At 50.2% G+C, this 27,990-nt stretch overlaps 2 protein-coding genes and 1 long non-coding RNA gene across 4 annotated transcripts; 2 read left to right on the forward strand and 1 right to left on the reverse strand.

The window, feature by feature from the left end:
* Positions 1-14: 14 nt before the first annotated feature.
* Positions 15-27,986, reverse strand: Psq (pipsqueak). Of its 2 annotated transcripts, none has more exons than XM_076382011.1 (9): positions 27,866-27,986; positions 16,546-16,690; positions 15,701-15,865; positions 2,755-3,018; positions 2,511-2,649; positions 2,180-2,314; positions 1,306-1,644; positions 701-1,151; positions 15-360 (listed from the first exon to the last, which is right to left on the reverse strand). In XM_076382011.1, exons 1-9 carry the CDS (start codon positions 27,871-27,873, stop codon positions 156-158), a joined length of 1,851 nt encoding a protein of 616 aa, XP_076238126.1. In that variant the 5' UTR covers positions 27,874-27,986; the 3' UTR covers positions 15-155. The 2 variants fall into 2 exon arrangements, with proteins under 2 accessions (XP_076238126.1, XP_076238125.1); XM_076382010.1 differs by having other exon boundaries at positions 2,180-2,335.
* Positions 23,631-26,192, forward strand: LOC143181812 (uncharacterized). The gene is made up of 2 exons (XR_013002346.1): positions 23,631-23,728; positions 26,062-26,192. It is a non-coding gene; the product is annotated as an uncharacterized LOC143181812 (long non-coding RNA).
* LOC143181853 (uncharacterized) lies at positions 26,173-26,678 on the forward strand. The gene is made up of 2 exons (XM_076382511.1): positions 26,173-26,193; positions 26,241-26,678. The coding sequence occupies exons 1-2, from the start codon at positions 26,173-26,175 to the stop codon at positions 26,676-26,678; spliced, it is 459 nt and encodes a 152-aa protein (XP_076238626.1).
* Positions 27,987-27,990: the final 4 nt, after the last annotated feature.

Genomic DNA, 27,990 nt, shown 5'->3' on the forward strand with positions numbered 1-27,990 from the left:
ACGTGGTTCCTCGGAAAAGTATTCGCCAATTGGTCGGTGGCTACCCCTGCACTGTTTCTTCGCTCGAAAAAAAAAGGGAAACTCGATCGCGAGTCGATGGCGACGAGTTTGATCGGTCTTTAAGTTAACTTAGCACTCTAATAGAGGGGTAAGTTTCAGCTGCCTTGGTAGGGCATTTGATCCGGAACAGCGGTTGAGTGATTCTGACTGGGACTCTGATGGAAATGCGGACTGCTTCCGTCTTGGGATATGTCGCCGACGGCGGGTTCTTCGTATTTCCCCCTCTTGAATCGGCCGTACAGCGACGAGTAGGGTAGATTGTAGTGAATAGCCGCTTGATTGATGCTCATGTGCCCTAATCTGAAACATGTAAACGAACGGGACGCGTTCTTTATGGATCGACACGAATTGATCACTGCAATCTTTGCTGCTGCTATTTCTGAACGATTCACGATATTTCAGAATCACTTGGGAGGTTAGAAAATAGTAGAGTAGGGCATACATAAATTCCAATAGAGTTCTTTCACCTATATTCCAATGACCTAGCCCCTGAAGGACCACTATAAAGCTACTGAAACCTATTCAGATTCTAGCTTTTTCCTAGAACAAAATCTGCACCAGTGATGCAAGGATTTTAATGCAGATCTCTGACTCTATTGGAATTTGCTTATTAGGATAAATGAAAAAAGGTTAAATTTACCTAACAGCTTCCAGAGCCTCAGTCATAGCGTCCTCGCTCCAGGGCGTGGGATTACTTCTGCTCAACTCAATCCCTTCTCTCTTGCATCTACCGTACAGCGTCCCCGTGGGTATCCCGAACTCCGTCGAAGCCCTCTGCACTGACGTCTGACCAGACCTGATGGCTTCTAGAGCTCTGTCCAGGTCAGCAGGCGACCATGTAGTAGGGCTCGCGTTGAAGGGTGCGGCTAGCCTGATGCCTTCTCTCCTAGCGATTTTGTACAACGTGCTGGAGGGTATGCCGAATGCCTTGGAAGCTTTATTCGCAGAGATTGTCCCTGTTCTGAGCGCTTCCAGGGCGTTGTTCAGGCTCTCGTCGCTCCACGACTTCGTTGGTCCATCTTTTTTGGGGGTGTCTATGCCTAGTCGATGCGCCCTTTGCCAGAGGGTCGTCGAAGGTATACCAAAGGTCGCTAGAAGAGCCACAGAGCTCAGTAAATACAGAGTAAAGCAGTTAAAGACTGAGATGCAATCGCTGGAAGCATTGAATCCCGATTTCTGAAGGTGAAACTCTTTCCAGCGATTATATCCCTGACTATAAGCCCAAAAGTCCATGGTTTTACTCACCAGAAGCTTTCGTGAGGCTCATGTCGTGGTTCCTCAAGGCTTCCAGCGCCGCATCCATGTCCTCCTGGGTCCAGGACTTGGAGCCATGGTGATGGGAACTGGACTGTCCAGAGTGTCCCCTGGAGTTGTTCTCGCCCGAGTCTGAGTGAACAGAGCTTCCAGAGGGCATCAAACCCAGTAGTTCAGGCGTGATCATCATCATGTTGTCGCTGTCCGCTGCGTTCTTCGAGCTGACGCTCGCGTGGTCTGACATGTGGCTGTCGATGTCAATCGTGTCCGACGAGTCCATCGTGTGCAACGTTTCGAACTTTATCTTCACGCTGTCACAGTTCTGAATTTCTGCAAGCAGATAGACAATCCCTCTAATCCCATTTGGAGCTTGCTGTCGGGTTCGCGCGGTTCAACTCGCCAATTAACGCGACTCGAATCGTCTGGAGTACCTGCGTCGCGCAAGGAACGACGAATGTCGAAGTGCAAGGCTCCAATGCGTGCACTAAATGAGGTTGCGTGGGCTGTTACGAACCGAGCAACGCAAATCTAATCGCGACCAGTTAAGCCCGATTAGACCAATTATTCTGATTCCCTCCCTGTCTAATGACCGGCTACACTTTTATCCCCCCCACTCGTTGCAATTCGTTGTCCGCTATCATCGAACCTGCTTATGGGGGTATTCACTCGAATTAAATCTTCAAAGGAGAACTTCCAATAAAGTTGCACAAGTTTAAAATCAAGTGTGCAGGTACCAAAATGGTTGCCATGATTTCTCGTAAACTACTGTGAGGGAGGAACCTAGTATGACTGGTCAGAATATTTTGGCAAAAATTTAGCACAGAATGTGCAGTATTTTATCTGCTAATCTTGGAAAATGCTATACCTGTAGAGTGATGATCCGGATCTCTCAGATGAGTGATGGTGGTGCCGACTAAGGTTGCGCTCGGTGGTGTGGGCTGTGTTTCTGGAGGCAGATCCACCTCTCCAGGGTCTGGGTGGTGGCCATAATGGCCAAGCCCTGTATGACAGAACATGTCGCCTTTTTATTTCGAGTGAAAAGTGTCTGTTCCACCGTACCATTAACCTGCCCCACACCTGGACCCGCGAGATCGCTAGTCTAAGTCTAATCTTCAGTGCTTAATCTCCCTACCATGACCCTACCTAAAAACGCAACGTGGTCCAGGCGTGAGGCTTCATCTCTCCACCTCTCTTACCGTTGTTATTGTTGTTCGTCCCGCTACCGTTGTTGTTATTATTGTTGTTGTTGTTGTTGCGCTGGCAAGTTTCCAAGACTACTGCTGCCGTTGTCCCCTCCGCGCAATCTTCATCTTCGGCCTGCCAGTCCCTGTGGTTCTGCGGAAATATACGGTACAAATTTAGCGACGAACAGAGTTCACACGCTCCTCCCTCCCCTTTCATTTCGCGACCCCTCCCCCCGAGGATCAGACAACCACTCACCTCTTTGTTCTCCCGATTGTAATTCTCGTTCGATTCCTCCTCTTTGTATCGGTCGTAGTGCCTCGAGTCGGTGGCGCGAGGCTCGAACGTGGTTCTGGCCCTCTTGTACCGCGGATGGTGACGCTTTAGCTTCGTGAAATTTATCCTAGGAGTGCCAGGCTCGCGCGAGGGCGAGCTCAGGCTCACCGAGGGTGGTCCGTCTCTGCTCTCCGGCACCTCGCAGAGCCCTTTGATCTTCAGCTGATCAGCCGTCTTCAGCAGGGACTGCAACACCAGTTAACAAGTCTCTCATAAATACAGTGTTCGCTGTAGACTCGTAATTAGAAGTCTGGGGGCCATTGCTATAGTAGAGTCTTATGAATACACTTGGGGCCTCAAGTGTGGAGAGCAAAAATGGCTGGGTCCAGGGTATTTGAGTCCACACGTGACTGGATAGAATCACAGACACCTCTGGACCCCAAGTGCTGCTCTGAACCACCCTTCCACATAATAATACACCACTCCATGGGCCTCACAACTCCACCAAGGTCCAATTACCCTACAATTCCAATTATTTCTTCATTAAAGGAGGCTTCTAAGTGTCCACCTGGGGCCAGAAGCGCCCCAACTAGATTCCACCCCAATTACCAAACCGCCTGAGTCCCAATTCGCGCAGATGGATCGACTCGCAGCTTACGCGAGGCCATTTCGATAAACCGCTTTCTGGCGAGGAATAAAGAAGAAGGGAGGCGGCTAGGCGGGTGGATTTGCATATTTCTGGTGGAAGCTCGTCATCTTTCGCCCCCCTCGGATACAGTTTCACGGTGCAGTTGCTGTCTGGCCGCGAGCTTGGTCTAAAATCAGTTTCACGATCCAGTTTCGGCGCGCGACGATTCATCGGCAGGGTGCGTCGACCCGCGGGACTCGAGCGACGTCCTCGGAGCTGGGAGCGTGTCCACCACCCCCCGCCCCCTCTTTTGCTGTGATCTTAACCTTGAAAGCGGGACGCGAGCGAAACTGGCGGAGAAAAGAAAGGAAGGGGAGAAAAGGGGCGAGCGACTTGGGCTGCTATTCGAAGCGGAAACGGCGGCGACTTCCGCGTGGCGGAATTGTGCTCCATGATTCAATTATTGGGGCTACTGAGGACGTTTCACTTCCGGTTGGGGTTCTCAGGAGACCTGAGAAGTTCTTTTTCTCAAATAGACCTCTTTCTGCAGGGTGGCACTAAGTGCTCCTTCTTTGGTGGACTTTGGTGGACTCAAGAAAAAGCATACTCCACGGAGCTTATATCGAATATAACCCTATATCTGACTCAAAACCTCTTTATCTCAAAAACTAGTTCAATCTCCCAGCCATTTCCTCTTTCCCAAAAGACACCTGCGTTAACTACGTACCCTCAAGAACACGACAGTTCTAAAATCTCCCGAAATTTCCCTGGATCCTAACGATCCACCAGCGATCGAACCGCCGTCGCCAATACCCGATGGAATCTTAGCTGTTCCCATTTACAAAGGGAGGCACGAAGGGGTTGAGATTGGAATAATTGGCAAAAAACTGTGAAGTAAAACAGGGAGGAAAGAGAGTAACGCAGGAGACAGAGGCACAGAGGAGAGAAAGAAGGCTCGGCGTTGAAGTTGAGGCTCTCTGTTCTTTAATCAAGCCAGGGGTGGCGCGATTAGACAGGGTCGGCGAGGGGACAGGCGCAGGGGGGGTGTCGGTGGTCGGGGGGCGGCAGCAAGGGGGGGAGCGACCAGAGGAAGAGTTAGGCGATGGAAGCAGAGGGTCCAGGTGGGGGGTTTAGGCAGGCTGCGCCGGGGGTGTCGGTGGCGGCTGGAAAGCGGAGCGTGGGTGGAAAACTGGGTGGCGGCGGGTAGGACTAGGTTCGCAGCGGCGTGGCTGGAGAAGCAGAAGAGAATTGCAACGGCCTAGGGGGGGAGAGAGAGAGGGCGAGAGGGGCAAAAACGCCCGCAGGAAGAATGGGGAGGCCTCCGACGCGGCTGTCGCGGCCCCAGGGCCGTATCGACCACCCCCAACCCCCGATTCTCTCCTCAGCACTCGCGACGGCACCGACACCGCTGACTTCCAACCGTTTCCACGCACGCATCTTCTCTCCCTCTCCCTTCCTCTGTCTCTCTCCTAACCCTCCCTCTTTCACACGCCACCCCTGGCCCCCCTTCCGCCCCTCTAGCTTGCGGGCGGATACGTATAACCACGTCGAAATGTCCGCGAATCTTCGAACTCGACAATCCGTGAGTTTCGTAGTATTGATTGCAGCAGGGTGATCGAACTTCCATGTCGGACGTGCATGCCACCGCGACACCACGATGCCGCGTCACGAGCCTAACGCCAGTAATTAAGATTCCCCCGAGGGCGGGGCGGAGGGGGCTCGATAGCTTGCCAAAAGTTCCGAGGAGGCTCGAGGCTTAAGCTGGGTCCACGTTTCTCGCGGTATTCTCGCGTTATAGCATCGTTATGGGTTGCTTTTATTTGGGGGGAGAGAGATTTATTGGAGAGAACTGTTGCTCGCTATTTTTGGCAACGCTGAAGGGGGATACCGTGAGGTGCGAGACTGTATCGAGAGGAGATTGTAGAGTGAGTTCATGCGGGGTTATAGAACTGATGGCGGAAGTAGGTTTTTATGAGGTGTGGAGGTTCTAGGCTTAAGCTGGGTCCACGCTTTTTGCTGTGTTCTTGCGTTATAGTGCAGTTATGAGCTGGAATTATTTCGGGGGTGGGAAATTTATTGGCGACGACTGATGCTTCTATTTTTGGCAACGCCAGCGTGTGTTATGTGAGATACGAGGCTATATCGAAAGGAGATTAGATGGTAAAAGTAGTTTTTTATGAGAAGTGGAGGATGAGTTGATCTAGAGGATTACACACTATAGGCTCAACAAAGCAATGACCCTATATCAAGATATATGACCTAGTAGAAGAGACTAAAGGGGTGTTGAAGAAGTCAATCGTAGATCTACTAGTACCTAGTACTGCATTTCTCTAAAAATACAAAATACGACCCAAATCCTCTAGAAAAATCAGAATATACTTAGAAATAATTAAAAGAGGGACAAATTCATACCAGATCAATCGGAAAGGGGAACCCCAAATCAGCCCCCTTGGGGATGATTTCTCCGTCTCAATTAAAAAAATAAGGAATTCCCAGAACCTCGGACTGGTTTGACGACGACGGCACTTGGAGAACCACGGTCGCTAGGCGATGGGCTAGCAGAGGCAGGGTAGTGCGGGTGTCGGTGCAGGGGTTAGGGAACGGGAGGGTAGTCGGTTGGTTCGGCGGTGGATGCATAGGGGTGGTGCCATCGGTTCGGAGGCAAGAGGGAAAGCCACCGGCAGAATCCAACCTCACCAATCAATACTTAGGGTTCAAGGGCATCGCCAGACCAATTATCCCGGACTAATTGACGCGAGACGGGAGGAAAAAATTGCACCCCCGAGCCACTTGCCACCCCCTCACTTTCCAAAACCCAGGGCTCGTCAGAAAAGTTCCCAGGAATAAAAAAAAAGTCCCTTCAAAATCTGAATTAGGTCCACACCGGATTCAGAGGACCCAGCGTTCCAAAGGGGTTGAAAAAAGGGGTGCAGATGTCCTCGGGGCGGAGTTCCTTCAGGAAGAAATAGCAGAGCGATGGAACGAGGAGTCCAACAGGTGTAAATCCGCAAAAAGATCGACCGTGGAGAACGTCTCGCCGAGGAGAACAGGAAGGACGTGAGAGGGGGTGGCTGGCGGGGGTGGTCCGCGTAAGAACGCGACCAGGAGACGGTGTAAGGTGCATTTATACAGGCGTACGGGGGCAGGAAGAGACTCCGACGTAGGTAGAACAGCGAAGCAAAGAGAGGAGGAGAGTGGGGGGAGGGGAGGGAGATAGATGTGAAAGAGAGAAACGAGGAGGGAAAACGGAGAGAACGAAACGGGGGAATCCCCGAAGATGGTCGTAGGGTCGACTCCACTATTACGAATACGGCGCCATAACGGAATTGATAATGTAACGGGCGTCACGAGCATAACCTTCCTCTCTTCTTCTCCACGCTACATAACCTCCTTTCTGAATGGAAGCGCGGACACCACGTGCTCCAGCGAGTGTAAGAACACGCGAGTAGGGGGGTCGCGAGTACTCTATTCGCGTCTTACTGTACTCGATGTAGACTCGGCTCTATGTTGGCTATAATTTCAAGCTCCAGCTAGAATAAACGATTTTTTTGCCATTGATGAGACAGAAAGTTGAGAGACCTATTCCTCGTTATAGGCTTGTCAGAGTGGTCTACAACGAGGGAATACTGCAGTGTATAAAAGAGCAATTTTTAGAGGTTATGTTCGTTAGAATTATGGACCCTTAAACTTTTGTGACCAATGTTTTTTTTACAGGGTAATACAAAATGGCCCCTCAAGGTCTATGAATTGCATTGATTTTTTAATAGACATAGGTTAGGTTACCAATACAGATATAAGGTGGCTGAACTGGAGCTACAGATATCAGAATTTCCATAATGGAAGCATGATAATGGCAATAATATACAATGTAGAGATGCCTACATGGTATATCACAAAAAACGAAGAAGCTGACCTGACATACTCCAACTCCATTTTCACATGAAAATAGAAATAGATTGTTTTCCACCACTAAACAAGAAAAACACTTTTTAAATCGGACTCTTTAAGAAAATGAATTAACGACACACACTCAGTGCAAGAATAAAAAACATTGTGTAGGATACAAGCAGTACGTCTAACACACAGTAGCTTCAGCACCACGTCTACAGCACCTCCACAAAATAAAACTAATTACTCTAATCTAACAAGTTATTCCAAAGAACTCAGGAAGCACACAATCTCGAACAGCCTTAAAACTCCACTAACCCCAAGGTATGTAACCTCAGCCGCTCACTAGAATTCTAATCCACTCTGTCCTCGGCTATCCACTTGCACTCGGGATCAGCGAGAGGTTTACTACCCAGCGCGATCTAAATCGGCGAGATAAGGGGCGCGTGAAGCGAGTGTTTACGAACGTGAAGCGGAGAAGCCTGATAATGCGGATGGCGCAGTTTCGCGGACATTCCAAAGGACCCCACACCATCCCAGAAACCAGCGATCCACACAACCCCCAAGGCGAGCCAGGCTCTCCTCCCCAAGGGGGCAAGGATCCTCCACTTGTCTGGAAGGAAATTACCGATCCACATACTCCAACCAGGCAGGCACAGGAAGCACGCTCGCAGGCGGAGGAGTCACGCGAGACCCATTATTCACACGACGCGTGCAGCACCATGCGTTGTTCGGCGTCGCGTCACGGGGATCCATGGATCCGTTTCTGGATCGCCGAGCCGTGCCTCATCTGTGGCCGACGCTCGACGTCGTGCTCGCGCGACGACCGGGGAAGAAGGTTCGCGACTAAATATCGTGCAGCGACTCGATCGCGGCGGCGAGCAGGCGGGGAGAGACGGCAACGCAGGAAACAGGCGCACGAAAATATCTCGAAACGCGACGGGGCTCACGTGCGACGTCGTCCGCGACGCGAGGCGACTGGCCACGAAATACGCGGCGTCTCCACGTGAAGCCTCCCCTCGGGTCCTCTCCGACGGTGCTCCGGGAAAGACACTGGCGGTTTCCGGCGAGCGGCGGAAGTTCGTATCGTTTATCACTCACCTGGCGATAGTCCGTCGGCGAGCGGGTCCCTCGTCGTCTCGGGGGGGCGTGAGGCGGGAAAGCGGAGGGAAAGAGGAAAAGAGACGTGCGGCGGCGTGGGGCGCGAGGGGGGCAGCTCGGAAGGGTGCGAGGGGCGGAAGACAGGGGCGGCGGAAGAGCAGGAAGAAGCGACGGAAGAAGAGGCAGGCGGTGGAGGAAGGTGGCGGCGAGGGAGGAGGCGAAGGAAGTGAAAGAAGCAGGAGAAGGAGGAGAAGGAGGAGGAGACGAAGAAGAGGAGGCACAGGCGAAGAAGTCACGAGAAGAGCAGCGGCGGTCCCTGCTGGCACCGGCGTCGTCGAGAAGCCAGACGAGACCGTGCACGAGGAGGTTACGACCACGCAGAACGAGAGAGGATAATTCCTGGCAGGGCCCCGATCTCCTACGCGGCGAAGCCCAACGAAAGTGAAATGGCATTCGGCGCTCCGTGCTGAGGGCGCACGGCATTCGGAGGAGATGAAGAGGACGCGGCGGAGAGAGCAGGAGGAGGAGGAGGAGGAGGAGGAGGAAGAGGAGGAGGAGGAGGAGGAGGCAGAGCCCCAGAGCCAGAAGAGGAGGAGAAAGAGGAGGAGGCGCGGAGGAGGAGGTAGACGGCGGAGGACGCCGCGCCGCGAAATTCGCCGACGCGACGGACAAGGACGGATTTAGGCTCTGCTCGGCCGCGTACGACGAGGAGGAGAGACCCGCGGGGGATGCGTGCCCGCCGATGGACAGAGACCGATTGAGCGCGAGCGTGGAGCGAGCGAGCGAGCCAACGCACCTGACCAGTCCCCTGGCGAGGAGAGGGGGGAGGCGAGGGGTTGAAAACCGGCGGGTGGCAGGACCGTCGCCGACGAGGGCGGCGAGGGGGGCAGAGTCCATTCGGTGGGGGGGAGAGGGCGGAGGGGCGATGCACGGGGGTGGGAACGGCGATCGGGGAGGGGGAGGAAGAGGGACGGCGAGACGGGAGGGGGGAGCAAGTCTGCGGTGCTCGAGACGAACGAGCGTCGTCCTTCTCTCTCCTCGTCGTCCCTTTCTCGACGAGCCAGCCGCGGTTCCCGCGGGAGAGAGCAAGACCTCCCGGTCACCGAGGGAGCAGGATAGAGAGCCACGGTCTGCCAGAGGGAACGAGAGGGGCAGGGAGTTGGGAAGACGGAGAGAAGCTCGGCGACAGACTGACGAAGACGGATGCAAGGCTCGCGAGAGCCGATCCGACCGCCAGACAGAGCTGGAGTTATGTGCTCGCGTGAACGCGCCGATCGAGACTCCCCGTGACGACTGTGTGCGTGCGAGGGAGGGACAGAGACGGAGGACTGCTGCAGTGGTGTACGGAGGAAGTTAGGAACCTGCCTGTCCGTGGACGCCGAATTTATTCTTTTAACTAGAGCTCGGTTTTTGGGGCGTTCGTGACGCTGACGGCGGGGGAGGCTGAGATTTTTGGGATTGCAATTCTGCTGGGTAACGAACTTTTGTCAGGCTGCGTGGAATTTACGTGACGAAGCCTATCTAGGCGATAGAACTTTTCCACCACTGTTGTTGGGTTGAGGCACTCCTGTGTCGCTCAGGCGAATTTTGGAGGAGGCTTTTTGGTCACCCTGTAGCCAGGGACTAAAGTCTTCGTACCCTATACAGGGTGTCCAGTCTAACCGGAAAGCCTGTAATGAGAGTTAGCTAACAGCATTTACAACAAATGCTGCCAACAGTCAGAGGGTTCCCTGTTAAATTGATCACCCTGTAGAAGACTCCTTAAAATTGTATGCAGGAGATTTGGGCTAGATTTGGTAGTGTATGTTTGCACCACGTTCAAATTCAAGACTGAGGGCTCTTTGTTAGAAATTCTTGGGACCTCCCTCTGGAAGAAGCTTTCTTGGAAACATTGTGTAACCCCAGAATATTGTAGATAAAATTATTCTCCGGGAACAAGGAAGAGAAGCATGTCTTTTCTTGATCGATTATCGGAGCGCTCTCACTTCTTTCCTCATATTCACACCAGATGAAGGAAGGGAGAACGGAAATTGGAGGGCGAAGATATGCAAAGAGAAGTAGCAAGAGGATTGGTCCTTAAAATTTCTTTAAAGAAATCCCTTTAAAGAAGGGACTCAGGATCAAAAATCGAAAACTGGGATTTTTCTGCCAATAATCTATTGGAACCTAACACGAGTTCTCAGTGTTAAAGGAGATAAAATTAGGGACAAAAATGGGCACCAAGGGGCCCAAACCTTGCCCTGAAGTTTCCATTAGTTTGAAGAAGAAAAATAGAGGAATTTTTTTCGTTAGCTGACTGCCAACTCTCCATGCATAGCTGCAGGGCCCAATGCACTCAGAAAGTATGTACCAAACTGGCGCATGCGCAGTGAAAAGGGGCCAGTACATAGATGCCTATAGACACATAGTATGTATTACATACACAGCTTCCATATATCTAATACCTCTATATTCTACAGTAATAGAAAACACAGCATAAACTATACACAGTAATATATAGTAAAATACTTCCACATTACACAGCAGTCTGTGATGCTGTATCAAAACTGTACTTGAAAGGTGGAACACCTCACAGAAGTTAGCAGTCTAGTGCATTACGAGGAAGACTGTGGAATCAATTTCTCCGCGGGGCCCCAGGGCCCCAAAGGGGTCCACGCATCCGGCCCTGCTGACTCGACTCGAGTCGACGCGACCCGACTCGATTCGACTCGACTCGACTCGCGAACCAGACGCGCCGCGGCAAGGGAAGAGGGCACGGTCGGTTTCGGGAGAGCGAGCACCGCGGAGGAGGACAGGGGAGCGCAGAGGAAGACGGAGAGGATCGTGGTGGTCGGAGGAGGAAGGCTCGAGTCGCGAATTGCGGAGCTTGCGCGTCGGACAAAGGGAATCTGCGGCTCCAGTCGTCTCTCCACGCACACAGGCGAGCGCGCGCACGCACAGGACGCGCACGCGTGTGCACGCCGCCGCAGAAATCGCGGGTACAGTCGACGGAGGAAGCGCGAATTCTCTTGTTCCTCCGCGTTCGACTTTGCCGCTTCCCCTCTGCCCCCAACCCCGCCGCTCGCTCGCTTTCCTCCTGCCTGGCGTTCGCCGAGGCGGATAAAGAGACCACGGCCGCGAACGCTGTCGCGCGGCTCGCTGGAACGCTCGTCACTTTCCTGCGAGCCGTGATTTGCTCGCGGCGAGGGCAGGGAATTAGTCATACGTGGAAACCGAACGATTCCGTCGAGGTACAGTCGCGAAAGCAACGCTTCCCTCGGTTTTAAGGCGCGTTTGCACCAAACGAGCGATTAACAGCCAGGGTACGTTCGATTCTGTCGGATGACGAGGGGCTTTTTACGTTGAGGGTCTTGGGAAACTTAGGCAAGGGTTTTCTGAGAAGGTAGGTGCTGGCGGAGATGATGGTAGGGCCCGAGGATGGAGTTTATGGCTAAATGGCCGCGTTTAGTGGAACCTTGTCTTTGGGTTCGGCGAGGAGAATGTGTTTTTTGGAGTAATGGTTCAAGTTTTGGTCCAGGGGAAGATTGACGAACCTCGGAGGGGTGGAGAGTATGTACTCGTTTATGTTTGAAGAACAAGCACTCGATTGCTTGGTTGAAACGCACCTTTAGCTCGCGGTGGATGTCGAGAGAGAAATGGACCTCTTTTGTCTCGACGCTTGGGTCACGCGGAGTACACCAATGGCGCGAACAGGTCGCCCGAAAAATATCTTGCTATGTTGCACATACGTGTCATTAGCAACATAACCTATCATTTCTTCTCCACAATCTTGCTCCGATTGGACAGGCTTATTCTTATTCGATAGCGAATCGGTAGCGGATACTTTGTACTCTAATTCCATCCAAGTCCATCGCTAGTAACGTAATCTAGTAAATATGGCCATGAGCTTATATCGCGTATCGTATGAAACGCGCTGTATATCGCTCGCGCGCATTTACCTACAAATGGACACCGATAACGCCCGATTAACCGCCGTTTAATCTTTGTTTAGAGAACCATTCAATATTGATTCGATCTCTGGTTAAAATGCACAGCCAAACAGTCTCGCGACGGTCACGACCACTTGTATCGATTATCTCTCGCGTGGCATGTGCTACCAATATGCGCGACGTACTACAGATTCGGAAATTAAACTGCGTTGCCCGTGGATCGACTCCATCTATCGCTGTTCCTTTCGTTTCGACACGCTTGCTTTCGTTCGTCGGTTTTATCTTGGTTGAATAAATTTCGCGAGATTACGACTGGTAACCGATAAGAGCGATACTTTTAGCATTGTTCGGTTGGAGCTCGTAGGCTCTACTATTCGAAGAGAGGAGATAGTGATCGAAAACGAGGTCAGTAGTGAATGCGTTATCCCTAGGATAGGTGGATTGTCGTTCTTCTGAAGAGTATAAGTATCTTAGAGTATCTTGATTTTCTGGAAGTAGTTTCATTTTTCTAATTAATTGAGGAAACGTGAAGCTTAAGGTTTATGGGATTCTTAGTGATGATGATATTAGCAAGACTATATCGAGTGGTACCTCTACCAAACGCATAGAAATAATTGTTCCTGTTTCTAGTAGCACTAGGTTGATGGTAGGCCTTAAAAAGTATCGATGAGAGGACTTCCAAGTCGCGAGACTATATCGAGCAGCTACTGTACTAACCGTATTAACCTATTTTCTCCTTATTTCTGGCATTACTCAACATTTAATATGATCTAAGTAAAACTATCCGTGCTAGAACTTCGACAAGTCCTTTCCACCTTAGCTAGACGAGAAATCGTTCGATCTCGATCGTCGATGACTCAGGGCCATTGCCATCTAGCGACAGCGCGAGAAATGACCGTGAATATCCACACGCGTGTGTGTACAGAAATGTATACCAAGAGCTTGATGCACGTGAACGATATGCGTTTTCCCCGTACGTGGTCTTAACTCCCGTGTCAAGGACAGCGAGTCGAAGGACCCGCGTGTCAGACCCCATCCATATTCTTTCCTCCGAAAATGAAACGTAAACCCCGTCTCAGACGATCCACGAGCCTCCCACCGTCTCGGTGCGAGCCTCTCGATCGCGATTCGCCTAATTATAAATCGTCACTAATTTAGAGCGCGCCATTTCTACTTACTAGCATCGTCGCTCCGAACGAAACCGCGTCTCAAGAGTTCACGAGCATAGATCGTCTCCGAGGCGAGCCTTGCCAGCGACGAAACACTGAACGAGAAGAGAGCACCAATCAGGGGCGTGAGCATCGTTGCGTGCCAACACGTTTTGCTTCACGGAGCGGGGTAAAACGGAGGTAAAAAAAAAATGCCAGAATAACGAAACTCGAGGCATCGCGGCACTCTCTCGTTCGCAGTCGCTTTCTAGCTCTTTCTATGGAGATTCATAAATAGGTTATGTCTCCACGTTTCCCATATCCCTCACCCAAACGATGAACAAAAAGCATCAGAGAGTATGTAGATCGATGAACTAGCGATCTGCGTTGAAGTTAGTCCACCTGTAATTTTCTACGAAAATTCGGTCGAGCCTCGGTGCTACACGAAAGCACAGGAACACGATGGTCCAGGCGATAACGGTTGAGTGCCACTGTACGCGTGGTGGTAGTAGTAGCAGCCTGATTGCTGGACAATGGAATCTAACGAGACGGGGTTGAAGTCTGTCTTATTGATCTCGCGAAAGTGGAAAGCATAAAATGCATAATAACGATGTGTTCGATCGTAATTTGGCAAACACAAGTTCCGTGTCTTATGGCCGAGTTAGAGGCATCAGAGATCATGGCATCGATGCTTGGACGCGGTAGGGTGACTGGTGAGCAAAGTCAACGCGTTCGAATTGATTTATAATCGACTTCGTATATGTATTGAAGAAATGGCGATCCTGTGAATGCGTGAGCGATTGGTTTGCATCGAAAGATAACTTGTCTGTGGAGGAGGGTAGCTCGCAAGATTCCCACTGTTAATAGAGCCTTTCAGGAGCCGAACAATTCCACTTTTTGTGAAATTTTTTTCCCTGATTTTTGAAGAGTTTAGTATTTGAGTGGTTCAATTACTAGAAGGCTGAGTTCTACGACGCAGCGCAAATAAATTGTCTTTTTTATAAAATAAAAGAAACTCGATAATTACGGAAAGAATTCGAGTATTTGAAAGTAGAGTTAGCGAAAGTTCTCGCGTCCTTGATTTTTAGCATTTTCAACGGTCCACCGATCGGCAGAAAAAGAAACTTGGAGATAAATCTTGATCCCTAAAATCTATCCCGAAGCTCAAAAAAATCCGCATCTCTCCTCGACTAATCATGTCCCCGGTATAATTGCAGCAATTTTCCAACGCAAGGCCAGCTTCCTAATTAATAACACTTCCGGTAAGTCGTGTCACGGTAGAAGGAAAAAAGCGCGCGAAAGGGAAAGCGAACGGTTCAATCACGTACTCTTTCCACTGCACCGTTATTTATAGCGAAATCAATTGAGAACGAGGAAGAATAGGAAGAAGAAAGCCGAGATTGTATGAATAAAGAGTTGAAACGAGATCCCTGATTATTTTGCAAGCACTGTGGGTACGTCTGGCGCCATCTGTGAGCCTCCGCGAATCTATTTTACCATCTAAGCTCGCTCTCACGGTAAAACGAGAGGAGGAGAGTTGATATCTGTCGGTAAACCAGGATCCTGCATCTCTGACCGACTTTAGAAAGGGAAGACGAAAGAAGTTAACTTCCGACGGATGTGCAGGGTTACAGCACCCACAGAAGCGCGGAAATGGCGTCGATTCTTCTCTGCTGTCGGTAAGATCGTTCGTGGAAGCTCGCCTCGAACGAGCGAACACGAGACAATGCGCAACGAAGAGAAAGTCTGAATCGTCGGGTCGTTTCCACCGTCCCCATTCGCTTCACTCCGCGAATGCATTTCAATCGGCCGTCTTCGATGACACAGGAAATCGTGACGCGATCGTGGTATTGCTTCACTCGACAAGCACGAAATGGTACCCTAGTTCCCTCAGTTATATGCATCGAAACGCTATGTATTTTTAATATTCTGCTGCATGCATTCCACTGTTATCTTTTACTGACTTCTTTATTGTGTTTAACGCGTAGAACGAGATAAGAAAGTGTTTCGCTTCGCGCCAAGGAGGAATCGAATTTGAATAATACAGGCTGCTCCATTTTAGAGGTGATTTCTGGTAACATTTGTGAAATCTAGGGTAATATTTGATATTGAGGGAAATTGCATGGTTGCCACTGGTTTAGAAATGTTATGGCAATGGAAGAAGACAATGGGCCATGCTAAATGGAGTAGCCTGTAGCTTCCATGCAGTTCTCTTTGCTTTTTCTTTGTCTCACCTGGAGTTCTGCCTGCGATACGTCGATTTCTCCTCTGTAGACGAACTCTATGATGAATTTCAGGTCGTTGAAGCACACGTCTTGGGGCATGATGATGGTGGGGTGCTTGCAGGGGTTGGACAGCAACAGCTTTTGGAAGTAGGAGCTGCAGGCTGATAGTACCACCTGTGCAAACAAGCAGAGCTTCAGACACGTGTCCTTAGATAGGCATTCAAAACCTGAGTACCATTAACTTTTCAAGGAGCATTTTCACCAGTAATGGAAACGAAACCCACCAATAGAAAGCTATTGATACTAGCCCTTATATAGGCTTCCTTTTCATAGGAAAAAATAGTTTCTTTGAAAATGGAACTCGGTTAAATTCGCCAGAAGATTAGCGTCTAATTCCCAGACAGTAAAGTGGGCATATACTGTGCTGTGCAGCTAAGTAGGCACTCGGTATGGAAAAGGGGCACTTCTGTGTCATCCTACCTAACACGAGTCCCTAATCTCATACACGTGCTCTAGCAAAACAAAAGAACACGCTGACGTCTCTCGTGTCCCGAAAGGTGGGCCACTGGGAGGAGTCTACACTAGAATCAATGGGACTCCACTGTATTTATGATCTCTGCGTGGTATCTGGTCCTGGAAGAGGACCTCCCAAGGTGGGGTAAATGTCCCAGTATCCGAACACTTGTGTCAAACGTTTCAATAAGTGTTCAACCTAAAAATACATGGTCCCAGATGGCCAGCTTCAACTTGGACACCCTGTATAGAGGTACCAGGAACATGGTTGGCTAGTGGAACATTTATCTTAGCCAGATCTGGTCCTAGACTTTGAGCAACTATTCTGTAACCAGGCTTACCTTGTGGGCCTTGAGGGAGGCCTCATTGCAGGCCAGGGTGACGTCGACGAATGCCTCTGTCTGCAGTAGCTGATGGAACACGGACGTCATGTTCGACTGGTAGTTGTTCCAGCGCAGGCAGTAGTGCTGCCCGGCCATGCCTCCGCTGCAACATAGAAACACCGTCCATTCAGTTCGATCCTTCCTCTGTTCCCCAGATTCGTCGGCGAGTCATCGACGTTCTCACCCCCTCGCCGCCCTACGCACGCATGCACACAGGCAACCCACACACACAGAGGCTTACACACACTCCAGACACCGTTTTCTTCGGTTGCCCTTCTCTGCCACTTCGAGAGATCGATCCGCAAAGCGGGACAGTACCTGTAGTGCACGCCCCAATAACGACCTGTCTCCATGAAATATTCGTTTTCTTTTCTACCACGGCTGGCAAAGAGTACCAGAGGACGAAGCACCGCGAGGAGGGCAACAGGGGGGTCACAGTTCGGTAGAAAGGGTGAAGGAAGTTACAGGGAGGCTCAGGAAAGGTGGAGTTCTCTTTGGTCGAAAACGAACACTTCAGGAACCGATAATCCAGCAGAAGACGTCCAGCGAGGCAACGGGGAAGGAAGAGCGATATTCGTGACCGGAAGTGGTAAACTGTTGCTGGGCACAGGCAAGACCGACGCGCGTTGAGATCGTCGCGGATCGGCAGCACAGAAAAGTAAAACGAAGAAGGTTCGGGCGTTGGTCTGCCTCGTAACATTCACCTGTTCCGTGGACCGTGCTTTATCTGTCTCTATCTATGTGACTCTTTATACGGGCATTCCGCGTTATCTATCCGTAGGAACACGGACTTTTATCAGTTGCTTAGACGCGCGCCGATAACGCGAAAACTTTAAGCTCTTCGTTGGCGTCTCGCCTCGCCTCTTTTCGCGCTTCTTCTTCCTTCGATGCTTTCTTCGACCGAGCTTCCTTTGTTTTCCATTTCTGAGTCATGGCTGGTGCATCGGTGGCCATATTGAGTCGTTCTGAGGAATGATGATATTTTAACCCTTTTTAGGGATAATGATTTCTAATCTCCTTTTGTTAACCAGGCTTTCTACGTCATTCTAAGTGAGATAGCAGAAATAATATTCTGAGATATATACATGTCCCATTAATCATGAGAGGGTGGAGGATTTTATATGTCTAGAGGGAGGAAGCATTTCGAGGGGACGTAGAAATCCTTGGGAAGCACTATTTATCCACCCAATATTGAAGTATTAATATTCTGAATTTTCAAGCTTAAAATATTTCTACTTTTTTTTAAAGAAAGTGAATGAATTCTTTCCACACAGTAATTCAATTATCTTCTCGAAAGAAAATCAATGAAACCACCATTCATCATCCTCCACTAACAATCATCAATTCCTTTATGGCGAGGTTTGAATTCATCGTGCGTGTGCGGAGGCCGCAGGTAGTAATAATCGCGCACCAGGTGCACCTATACCTGTCGATCTTTACCTGGTTGTTCGTTAACCGCGTTTCACGTAGCGCCTGCGTATTAGGAGGCACTCGCACAACTCGAACCACTCTCGATAGGATGTACCCGTTTCGAAGTATGAACATCGATATCTTGAAATTGGGTTAGCCTGTACAGCACTTCGAGACAAACTGATAATGAGCGATAACAGGCGAGGAATGGCGACGAATCGACGATAGCCGATCGATCGATCCCTCTTGGTCGCTCTTCCTCCACGTGAATCCCGCTAATGTCTTCCCACTTCTCGAGCATTTCGGACCCCCTCGCAGGGGGAATGCAGTTTCATTCTCTTCGACGCGTAATGACCCATCCACTTTGCATTCGACGAATTGTAAATGAAAGTGCGGCTGGAGGATGAGTGAATGTATATCGATTGCTGTTGCGCTGCGTGACTTGGCGACTGTGCTTTCTATTTTTTTATCAGCGCATTTTCGAGTATTCGAATATTCGCGTTTTCTTCACATTTGTTCTCTTCAAATTTTATTCGCGAACAACAGGTGCAAAACGATGGTCGATACCGATACGAGGGTCTCACACTCACGACTCTGGGGCCTGATCGAATCGATCGATACGCTTTCTCGACGATCGATCTTTCGCGCGTAGACGCCGATCTCGACGGTTTTGCGTCCGCGGTTTCTCTCCGGTTATACGGACGTCCTTTAACGATTTTCCCGTTACTTTCACCGATACCGACGAGCAAAGCGATCGCAGCATCGACTGTGGCGCACGGAATTTTAGGAATTTTCGTCGTGGAGACTGTCCTAGTCTCAAGACTGCTCCAGAGATTGCAATCTTTCTGCGTGAAATGGATGGAAAATGAAAAATATTCTGGTGAACGAAGCATGATCTGCTCAGAGAGAGTTATCCTAAGTAGTTACGACTCTGGATTATTAATACAGATAAATTTTGTTTAACTATGAAGAAGAAATACCCTAAACAAGCCTCACCGATAAACGTCGAAGTTGCAAGTACCGAAGTTCTACTAATATCAGAACTTCTTCCATTCCCGCCAAAAACTACTTTACGCTGAGACCACAAAAGCACCGCCAGCAGCGCGCAATTAGAGCGCGTGTTTAAAATACGAGTATAAATCGAGGGGAATTACAGGTGGTAGTTCTGCAAAGTCGAGAGGAATGTAGAAACCCTCATTGCCAATTTATTAGACCCGAAGAGGAACCTTCAGAAACTAAATATTGCAAGTTATTGTTTGTGAGACTACTAAGGATAATAATAAACTGATCCATATCGCAGGTGACGACGTAACGACACAGGATACTCGTTTCTCTGTGGCTGTTTTTAACCAATAGGGAAGGATTAAACTTGGATTGAAGTCCTGTTACCCAAGAATGCTATAAACAGGATGACACAAGAATTGAGTCATAGTTTTTAAGTGGGGCACCAGGTATAAAAGGCTCCTGGAATTGTTTCTGAAATATAAATTCTGAAGAAACTGAAGTGTATGTTTAAGAGGAGTCCCTAGTACACTTACGTGTGGAGCAGCGGTCCAGTGGTCCAATCGCGAGTAATGAAAAGTCGTGCACAGTGTTTTCGCGCGCGAATGGAACGTTCAGCGTTGGTTGGAATCGGCAAGGAATATCGCGCGTGAACGGTACGGTCTCATCCCTCGCGTTCGCGCTTTCTTTCGCGGCCTCGAAGAAGGACACTGCGTTGGTCTCTCCCTTTCAGAGAATCCTCCCTTCCCCATCTTCCCTTCCACGATTCATCTCAATTTTTCTTCGAGCTTTTTGTGTCCAATTTCACCTCGCCTCCCTCGGATCTCCCATCTCCTCCTTCTTTTTCCCCGTCTGTCTGTCTCTCTGCCATTCGTGGAGTAGAGAGAAGCGCGCGCTGCCGTTCTTCCCCCCTTCCTGCACCCTCCCCAATCTATCTCTCTCCTTCTACCCCCGTCATCGTCGTCGTCGTCGCCGTCGTAGACGTCGTCGGTGCCGTCCCTGTGTGCGCTCCTCGTCCCGTCTCCCTCTTTTCTTTTCTCTGGCCCTCCTTGTCCCTCGGTCGTTTCATCGTTTCTTCCTCGACCCTCCTCCTCTCTCCTTCCCTCTTTCTCCTCGCCGTTGGCTCCATTTACTCGTTCCCTCGTTCCCTCGTTCCCTCCCCACGGCGAAGACGCTATTTTCTCGTGGCCCCTTTTCTTCCACGGTCTCCGCCACCCTTCTCTCTTTTTCTCCTCTCCTCTCCTCGCTCTCCGCCGGTCTCATCCTCCTCCTCCTCCACCTCCTCCGCCTCCTCCTTCCTCACCTATCTCCTCTCCACGGCCCGAGCCGTGTGTTTCTCTCGCTCGATGGTAAGAGAGCCTGCTGGCTACCCTCTCTCTTTCTCCTCTCTTCCTCTCTTCGCCCTGTGCGCTCTCCGCGCGACGTTTCCTTCTCCTCTGCTGCTCGCCGGTGCGCGTTTTACGTTTTTCCAACGTTATCGACGTTCCTCCTCGGCTCTTCCCGGACTTTTTCCTTTCGCCGTCCTCCAGACGACCAACCAGCTCTTTCTCCGGGAAAACGTAAGCGGAAACGACCTCTCCCCCCCGAGCCCCGTGCTCGATCCAGCTACTCCGTCCAGGACACGACGCGTTTCCAGGGACCGAGATCTTCTAGAACGGTTCCTATCGCTTGCATTTTACTTCAGAAGGAAGATCCTTCTTATGGTGACCCTTCCAGAAAGTTGCTGAAGGTCGTTTGGGGGGCGAGGACACGGGGTCTTTGTAAATGAGCTTAAATTTGGAGGTTAAGTCTGGGCTACGTGGATGATCACATGGGGACTTTGTAAATGAACTTAAATTGTCGAGGTTAAGCTCAGCGAGTACATGGGAAATTTGTAAATGAGGTTAAATTTTGAGGTTAGGAACCCAGCTTTTAGTGGATTTAAGTTCGCTGGTGCTTCATGAGGTTTTTTATTTTTGCAGCATTGTCTGGTCAAGGTGAGTCAGCTCCCACACTTCCCTTCACCACCTAACGCAATTGTCGCTCGGTATTCACATCCCGATCGATCGCCTCGCGATGTTTGAACAGGGAATACGTCGTCTATTTTTATCCAGGCCGAGAACAAGACCGAGTTGCATTAAGTAAGGTGCGACTTGGGGGGCAGGACGATGCACAGGTTCCCTCGCTTGATATCGAGGATCTCACCTTGGCTTATCCTTATCAATTTTTTAGGTTAAGATCGATAGTCTGGAGGAACCGCGTAACCAGCATACCGTGAGAAATATGGGAGGGTTTGATTACTTCTGTAGAAACTCGTAGAGGTCTGTGATTATAACCTAGTCTCCTCGATCGATCGATACTCGAAACAGAAGCTGATCCCTTCTGCAGTTGCAAGCAGATGGGCTTGGACCTGAAGGGTACCAGAGCTAGGGGGACGATTCCAGAATATGTTTGCGCTAGGTTTCTTCGACTATGTTCACTCTAGGGATATTTTAGATGAACTGAAGTCCTCAAAGCTCATGAAATTTCTCTATCACATCAGATACTCATAACATTACGCAATAGTGAGGGGATATTGTCCCTAGGGGAACTCCTCCGCCGTTCAAAATAGTCCCTCTTCGATCACACGACTCTCACCCCTGGTTTCTCAATAAATAAATGTAAACCGTAATTACTAGTTATCAACAAAGAAAGGAATAACTTTGTAGACTGTAGAATTGGCAACGGAAACAGTAGAGGGGCAGGACTGGCTGCTCCCCAGAGCCCAGCTACCAGCTGGCTTCTAGAGAAAGAACCGATGGCAAGGAGAAAGCACGTCGAGGCGATAAAAAAAGAGGTGAAGAAGAAAGGTGCGAGGCGTACGAAGGAGAACAACGAGCAGTGGTCAACGAGTCCTAATTTCCGTCCTGTCTGTACCGTAAGGCATAACAGTACCGCATTCCGAATGCCCTTCGTTTCTTCGTTTCTCTCCGTTCACCTTTCCGAGAGAACCGGGCTCTCTCGGCCTCTCACCTGTTCCCCTTCGCCCTACCACCGCCGCTCCTCACGGCAGCGCCTCGCTCCGTTTTCTTCCTGCCGCCTTTGCCTCCCGCCATTTCCCTCCGACGCTGGCGTTTTCGAAGGGAAGGAAAGGAGAGGACGAAGGAACCAGCGGACCAGTTCGCGGCCGAGCAGGGACAGGGGAAGGGGGACCCGGAAACGGCAGTTTCACTGGAACAGGAGAGCGGAGGATCTGACACGTGGAGACGGCAAGAAAGGAGAAAGGAGAAAGGAGAAAGGAAAGATACGGTCTAGATCGGAATAGGTACCGACTCTCGATAGGCTCTGACGCTGGATGCATCTTTCAAAGCGACGGGCAAAAATCGTCGCTGTGCTTCAGGCATACACAACTGCAGGATTCTTGCTAAGAATAGATTCTGCTAAGGAATACACTAATTTTTGTGACTAGGGGAATTGAGGCCATTTCTAGGAATATTAACTTCATTTATACAGGACCTATTTCTGGGGATATTTGGGACAATTTTTGGAACCATGTCTAGGGATATTGGGGTAATTTTTGGAATCTATTTTAGGAATGTTGAGGTCACTTTTGGGACTATTTCTGAGAATGCGAACTATTTTCTGAAGGAGTGCTTTATGTATCATTGAAGATTCTAGAAATGCACTTTGGCGATCGTCACTAGAAGATCCTTTTTCGTTTTACCTCACGTCAGAACTCCAAACTCTAGATTCTTCTTTCAGAATCCCACTTCGTGGTGAATACCTCCACTCCAATCCATCTCTACATTCTCCAAAAAGTGTCTTTCAACCACGCTCGCCGAGAAGCGAACCTCCCCACTCCCCAGAGCTCCATCATTTTCCCTAGGAAAGAAAATTCTGTTCTATCGGCGAACTTATCGTCGATGCGGCGTTCCCGTTCTTACGAAGCAAGGATAAACGAGGGTCGAAAACCACCCCCGAGATCCACGTGATCAGGGCTGCGTCCCTTCGGAGGGTGCAGCGCGAGAGGGTGACGTGGACTTGCCCAAGGTCGCACGTGGCCCGCCTGGAGGGATCTTTTCTCTCTGCCATCGAGGGTGCGCGATCTATCCCCACCCCTCGCACCATCGTCGCAAAAATAAACTTTTTCCGTCGTCGTTTTTCAAGCCTTCGCGACGAGGAGGCTACCGAAAATCAGTCGAAAGGAGAAATTTCCCTCGAACGACGCCGAGGGTGGAAGACACTGGCGCAGGGTAAGTCAAGAAGAGAGGCAGGGTGGGGAGGGAAGGAGCGTCGAAGTTTCGAGCAAGGAGAAAGGAGCAGCGCGCAGGAGTGGAGATTCGGCTGAACGGAAGCAACGAAGGAGAGCAGGGAGAAAGGGTGAAGGGAGGGCGGAGAGGGGGTGGCGAACGACGGATAAGAGGAGGCTCTTTGTGCGCCCGTGTACAACGGAGGGATGAAAGCGGAGGATGAAAAAGCCGGGGGACAGATGGCCCTTTCAGACAATGAGAAACTCCGGAGATAAGGGGAACAGTGCGAGCGAGAATCTAAGGGAGAGAGAGGGAGGGAGAGAGAGAGAGAGAGAGAGAGAGAGATCACCGGGGAAAAGGTTCGCGGGGACGAAAGAAGAGGAGGCGAAACTGCTTTTTTGAGACGGCCACGGAGAGAGGGATATAATGAACGATGGGGCAACAGCGAGAAAAAGAGCGAGGGAGATGCCATGGCAGAGGGAGAGGAGAAAGAGAAGGGAAGGAGAGAAGACGGAAAACGGGTGAGTCACAGCGGGAATGGACTCCGCCGACGATCTTTGAACGCGATTAACGATCGACGCGCGCGCGCTATTCGAGAGGCGATCAATGAATTCGAAGAGGAAATCGAAAGTGCCGCGAATCACACATTTCGCGGGACGACGAGTGATTCGCTTTCGATTTCCCTCCTCCTTGGGGGAGGGGGAGCTTTGCCGGCGATGAATGGTCCATTCTTTCCACCGCCGTGAAAGTGCAGTTTTTGTTCGTGATCGATGGATCGCTAGCGGTTTCGGATTTAGAAAGACACTGGCGACAACATTCGAGAAGGCTGTCTTAAAAGAGCTGATCCAGGTTCAGAAGATTGTCAACTAAAATGCAGACACCCCCCTAACCTCAATTTTTCTGCCCATAATATTCAACAATATCCAACCTAGTCGATACCGCCAACCTCCTCCTTATCACCGTCTCTTCCCTTTCCCTCTCCTACCGCCCTGGAAGCCACCCCTTGCCCAGCCAACCATAACCCAAGGAACCCCCATCCGAAGGAAGTCCAGCATCCCAGGGTACCCATAAACACAGCAAATAGCAATTGATCCGAGCACAGAGCCTAGAACGCTCGTGCCCGAGTAAGCGGCTGTAGACAAAAGCGCGAAAAAATCGACCAATAAACTTCTCCCTTCTCTCTCTCCCTCTCTCATTCCCCTCTTTCATCCGTTTCTCCCGCGTCATCCGTCTCCCTCCCCCCGCCGCGGCCCCCCTCGCGATCCCCTGTCCGGGTGGTTCCCCTCTCCCCGTTTCCGAGCGTTTCTAAAGAAACAGGATGTGTGCGGAGCGGGACGAGGAACGAGGGAGAAGAGAGTAGGGAGAGAAAGGCGAGAGGGTTGCCAGCGGAAAAGAGCCGAGGGAGCGACGAGGGGACGGAAGGCGAAGCAGGAGACGGCGACGGCGACGGAACGTCGGCGACGAGCTGGAAGCCACGTAGGAGAAGGAAAGGAGGTGGAGGTGGTGGCGTCGCTGGGGAGGCACGGGAAGAGGCGAAGGAAAAGGTGGGCAGAGGCAGATCGAAACGCGAGAAGGAGCGTGGAGAGGTTAGGGTGGCGGACAGGATGTTACGGTGGAAGTCGCAGGGCGAAGGAGAGGAGGACAGGACGAGAGAACCCCTCCCCCCCTTCGGCCCCCGTCGCGGGCTTTTTCTGCTTCGAGCAGAAGAAGAGCAGGAAGCGGACGAAGAAGAAAGAGGAGGGAGAGAAAGAGAGAGAGAGAGTAGATGGAAGGGAAGGCTCCGTGAGTCAGACTCGGCGGATAGAAACCGAAAAAGGGGGAAAGAGACGGAGGAGAAAAATAGAGGAAAAAGAGGGAGGAGTGTTCTTGCGGAGCGAGGCCGAAACGGGGACAAAGAGAAAATGACAAAGGCGAGAGGGGCGTTCGATTCGATTGGAAAGGCAGCCGGAGAGGCCTCTTTCCTTTTACCAGCGTTTTCTCCGTATTATGCTCCGTACTTTCCGTTGTTCCTATGCGCGCGCGAGCACGTACACAGACAGAGGGCCCGCGCGAGCGCGCGCTGCCCCGTTCACGTGTGGGCAGCGAAGAAATATACATTCACTCGTGTTCTCTTTTCTTTTCTGCCTTCCTTTGCCTCTCCATTACCTTTCATTCCCTCCGTCCACGTTCTTAGCTGGACTTTTTCCATTCCTCTCTCTCCCTCCCCTACCCACCTCCCTCATCCGTCTTCTTCTATCCGCTATACCCATCCTCCTCCTCGCGAGACAGCCTCTCACGTCTCTCTTCTCTTCACCGTCTCAATTACTGTACGAGGTTTCACGTTATGTGGCTCTATGCGGCGAAGGGGGCAGCTTCATATACGTGGGTGAACGGGAAAATGTCTTTTGAAACCTTTCTAGGTCGCTCTCGATCGCCCCACTGTCAGTCATGCGCACGCGATTCCGCTCGCGGCTCTCGAGAAAATCGCCGATCTCGGCCTCTCCGCGTTTCTTTCGGCCACCGCGGATAGGATTACCGCGGGAGACGCTCCCGTTTTCCCCTATCGATCTTTCCTTTTGTCGATGACAACCTGGGTACATGCATTCTACGTTCCCTGCATTCAGACAGAGTCTTTTAACTGCAGTCGAATTATTTAACCCTTTGAAGAGTATATACTTCTGTCTGTAGAATCGCTACGTAAATGCAGATGAAAATTGCGATTCTTTTTTAGGTTAGATCACAGATGAATGAAAACATCCTAGGGGAAAAAAGGCTACACATTTTTAAAGTGGTGACCCTCATTGAGTCACCCTGTAAGTGTACTTAGTGATACACTTTTGTGGCTTTAATCTCGATGTATATTTTCCCTTTTCAGAACCATCGCCATTTTTCCTAGACTTCGACTCCCTTACGAACAAGATTTTCCTATTAATCTATTCCAAGTGATGAGGTTATAAGGAAAAAGTGTTATATCCTCGTTCAAACGATGGTTCTTACGTCTTTCGCGGCTGGTCGTCCTCCGACGATCCTTGAATCGTCCTGAGAAAAAAATAGGAAGAGAGAACGGCGGAGGGAAAGAGAGATCGCGGGGGAGGGATAGAGAGGGGGGCGAAGAGAGGGAGAGAACTAGAAGAGAGGAGAGAAAGACGCAGTTCCTACGGATGGTTGCGAACGCGAGGCAAGGCCGAGAGAAGGAACAGTAAAATTGTGGAGAATTTGTACGCGGCGTGGCCTAGATTCAGCCAAGACCTGCTTTCTAGCCAGCATTTCTCTTTATCACCGCCACCGCGAGCACAATGTACAGGTAAACCATTCGCGATCACAGGAGAAAATCTTAGACGCGCGCATTATGCGTCCTTTAATTCCCCTAGACAAACATTTTCACCGATTGTTCGGGAAACATACCGCAAACACGTGATTCTATCTAGTAACTTTTTGCTTCCTAGGTACTGCCTCAGTAGATTAATTCAACTGAAGTGTTTTATATTCTAGTAACAATGGAAGCCATTTTAAAAATAAAGGAAATATGGTTTAATAATCTATGTCAGCGAATTGATTATTCCCTAGGTCACAAATCAATACCTGCTACTTGAGCAATTTGCAATAGTTTGCTGCGTGGAAAATGGTTATAAATAACCGAGTGAAGGATTAATTCGAATAACCTATGATTATTACTAGCGTAACATAGATGTCATGAGTCAAGGGTTAAGCACGAACAATATATAATCAAGTAATCATAGAATATTTGAATTTACCGCGCGTGCAGGATGACAGATGACCACTGACCAATTCCAAGAAAAACACACTAAATATTATTTCTCCAAAACTGGAGAATTATATTATTAATAGCAAGAATATCAAGGAATTGATTTCTGATCTGTGTTTAAGAGACGCTAGTAAAACAATTTCTATTTTTAAGAGACACAGACAAAGCACGTTTTTTGGTGTTCTTATCGCAAGTAGAATTGATTTTAATCTCCCCAAAAAACTGAATAATTTTTAATCCTTTTTCTATGTTTAGTGCTGTCAGTGAAGGGATTGAACTGTTGCCGAGAAGAAGGTTTGTATACCCCAGTTCGGACCGCGGCGCACCACTAAACAAGCGTTTCCTGCGCATACGTAATCGTCGATTATTGGACAGTTATCGTGCACGTGACCTACCGTAATCGGCGACAGCGTTTCGAACGTGCACGCGGCGCGTTCCGAATCCTCATGGAAACGCAGCCACGAGGCGCGCGTCGCGCTTAATTCGTCGGTGCGACAGGTCGTTAAACGTCGTAGATCAGGCGTGCACACACGGTCAGGTACGCACACGCGGGCCCGAGTGACCAGCTGTGCTACACGCTCCAAAGTCAAAACAATACACGCGCGCGCGCTCGCGCTTCGACACCAGAAACGTGACGTTTCACGAAAATTTCACTAATCCCTAACTCACTTCATCTGTCCCCCTCTATCAACATTAATTCTCCATAGAAACGAGCCAATAGGAGTCTCTTGTCAAGGGACGACAAATACGCAGCGGCGTACACACCTCTGGCGTCGAACAAAAGGGCACTTAACACGCTCACTGTCCACTTCTCCACTGCCACTACCATACACTCTGCATCGTGCGCGACGCACAAGACAGTGAATGCGTTAAGGCCCCGCTGAGACGTAGAAAAGAGTCGTCGTGCACTTACCTTACCATGACAATCCGACGCACGAACGAGATCACCGTCGGTGGAGGTCCGTCGATTCTTGGCAGCTCGGTGCCAAGGGCCGCGGGAAGACACTCACTTTTGCTGTCTGGTTATGACACACACCG

The sequence above is a fragment of the Calliopsis andreniformis genome, chromosome 7, assembly GCF_051401765.1.
Source record: "Calliopsis andreniformis isolate RMS-2024a chromosome 7, iyCalAndr_principal, whole genome shotgun sequence".
Lineage (NCBI taxonomy): Eukaryota > Metazoa > Arthropoda > Insecta > Hymenoptera > Andrenidae > Calliopsis > Calliopsis andreniformis.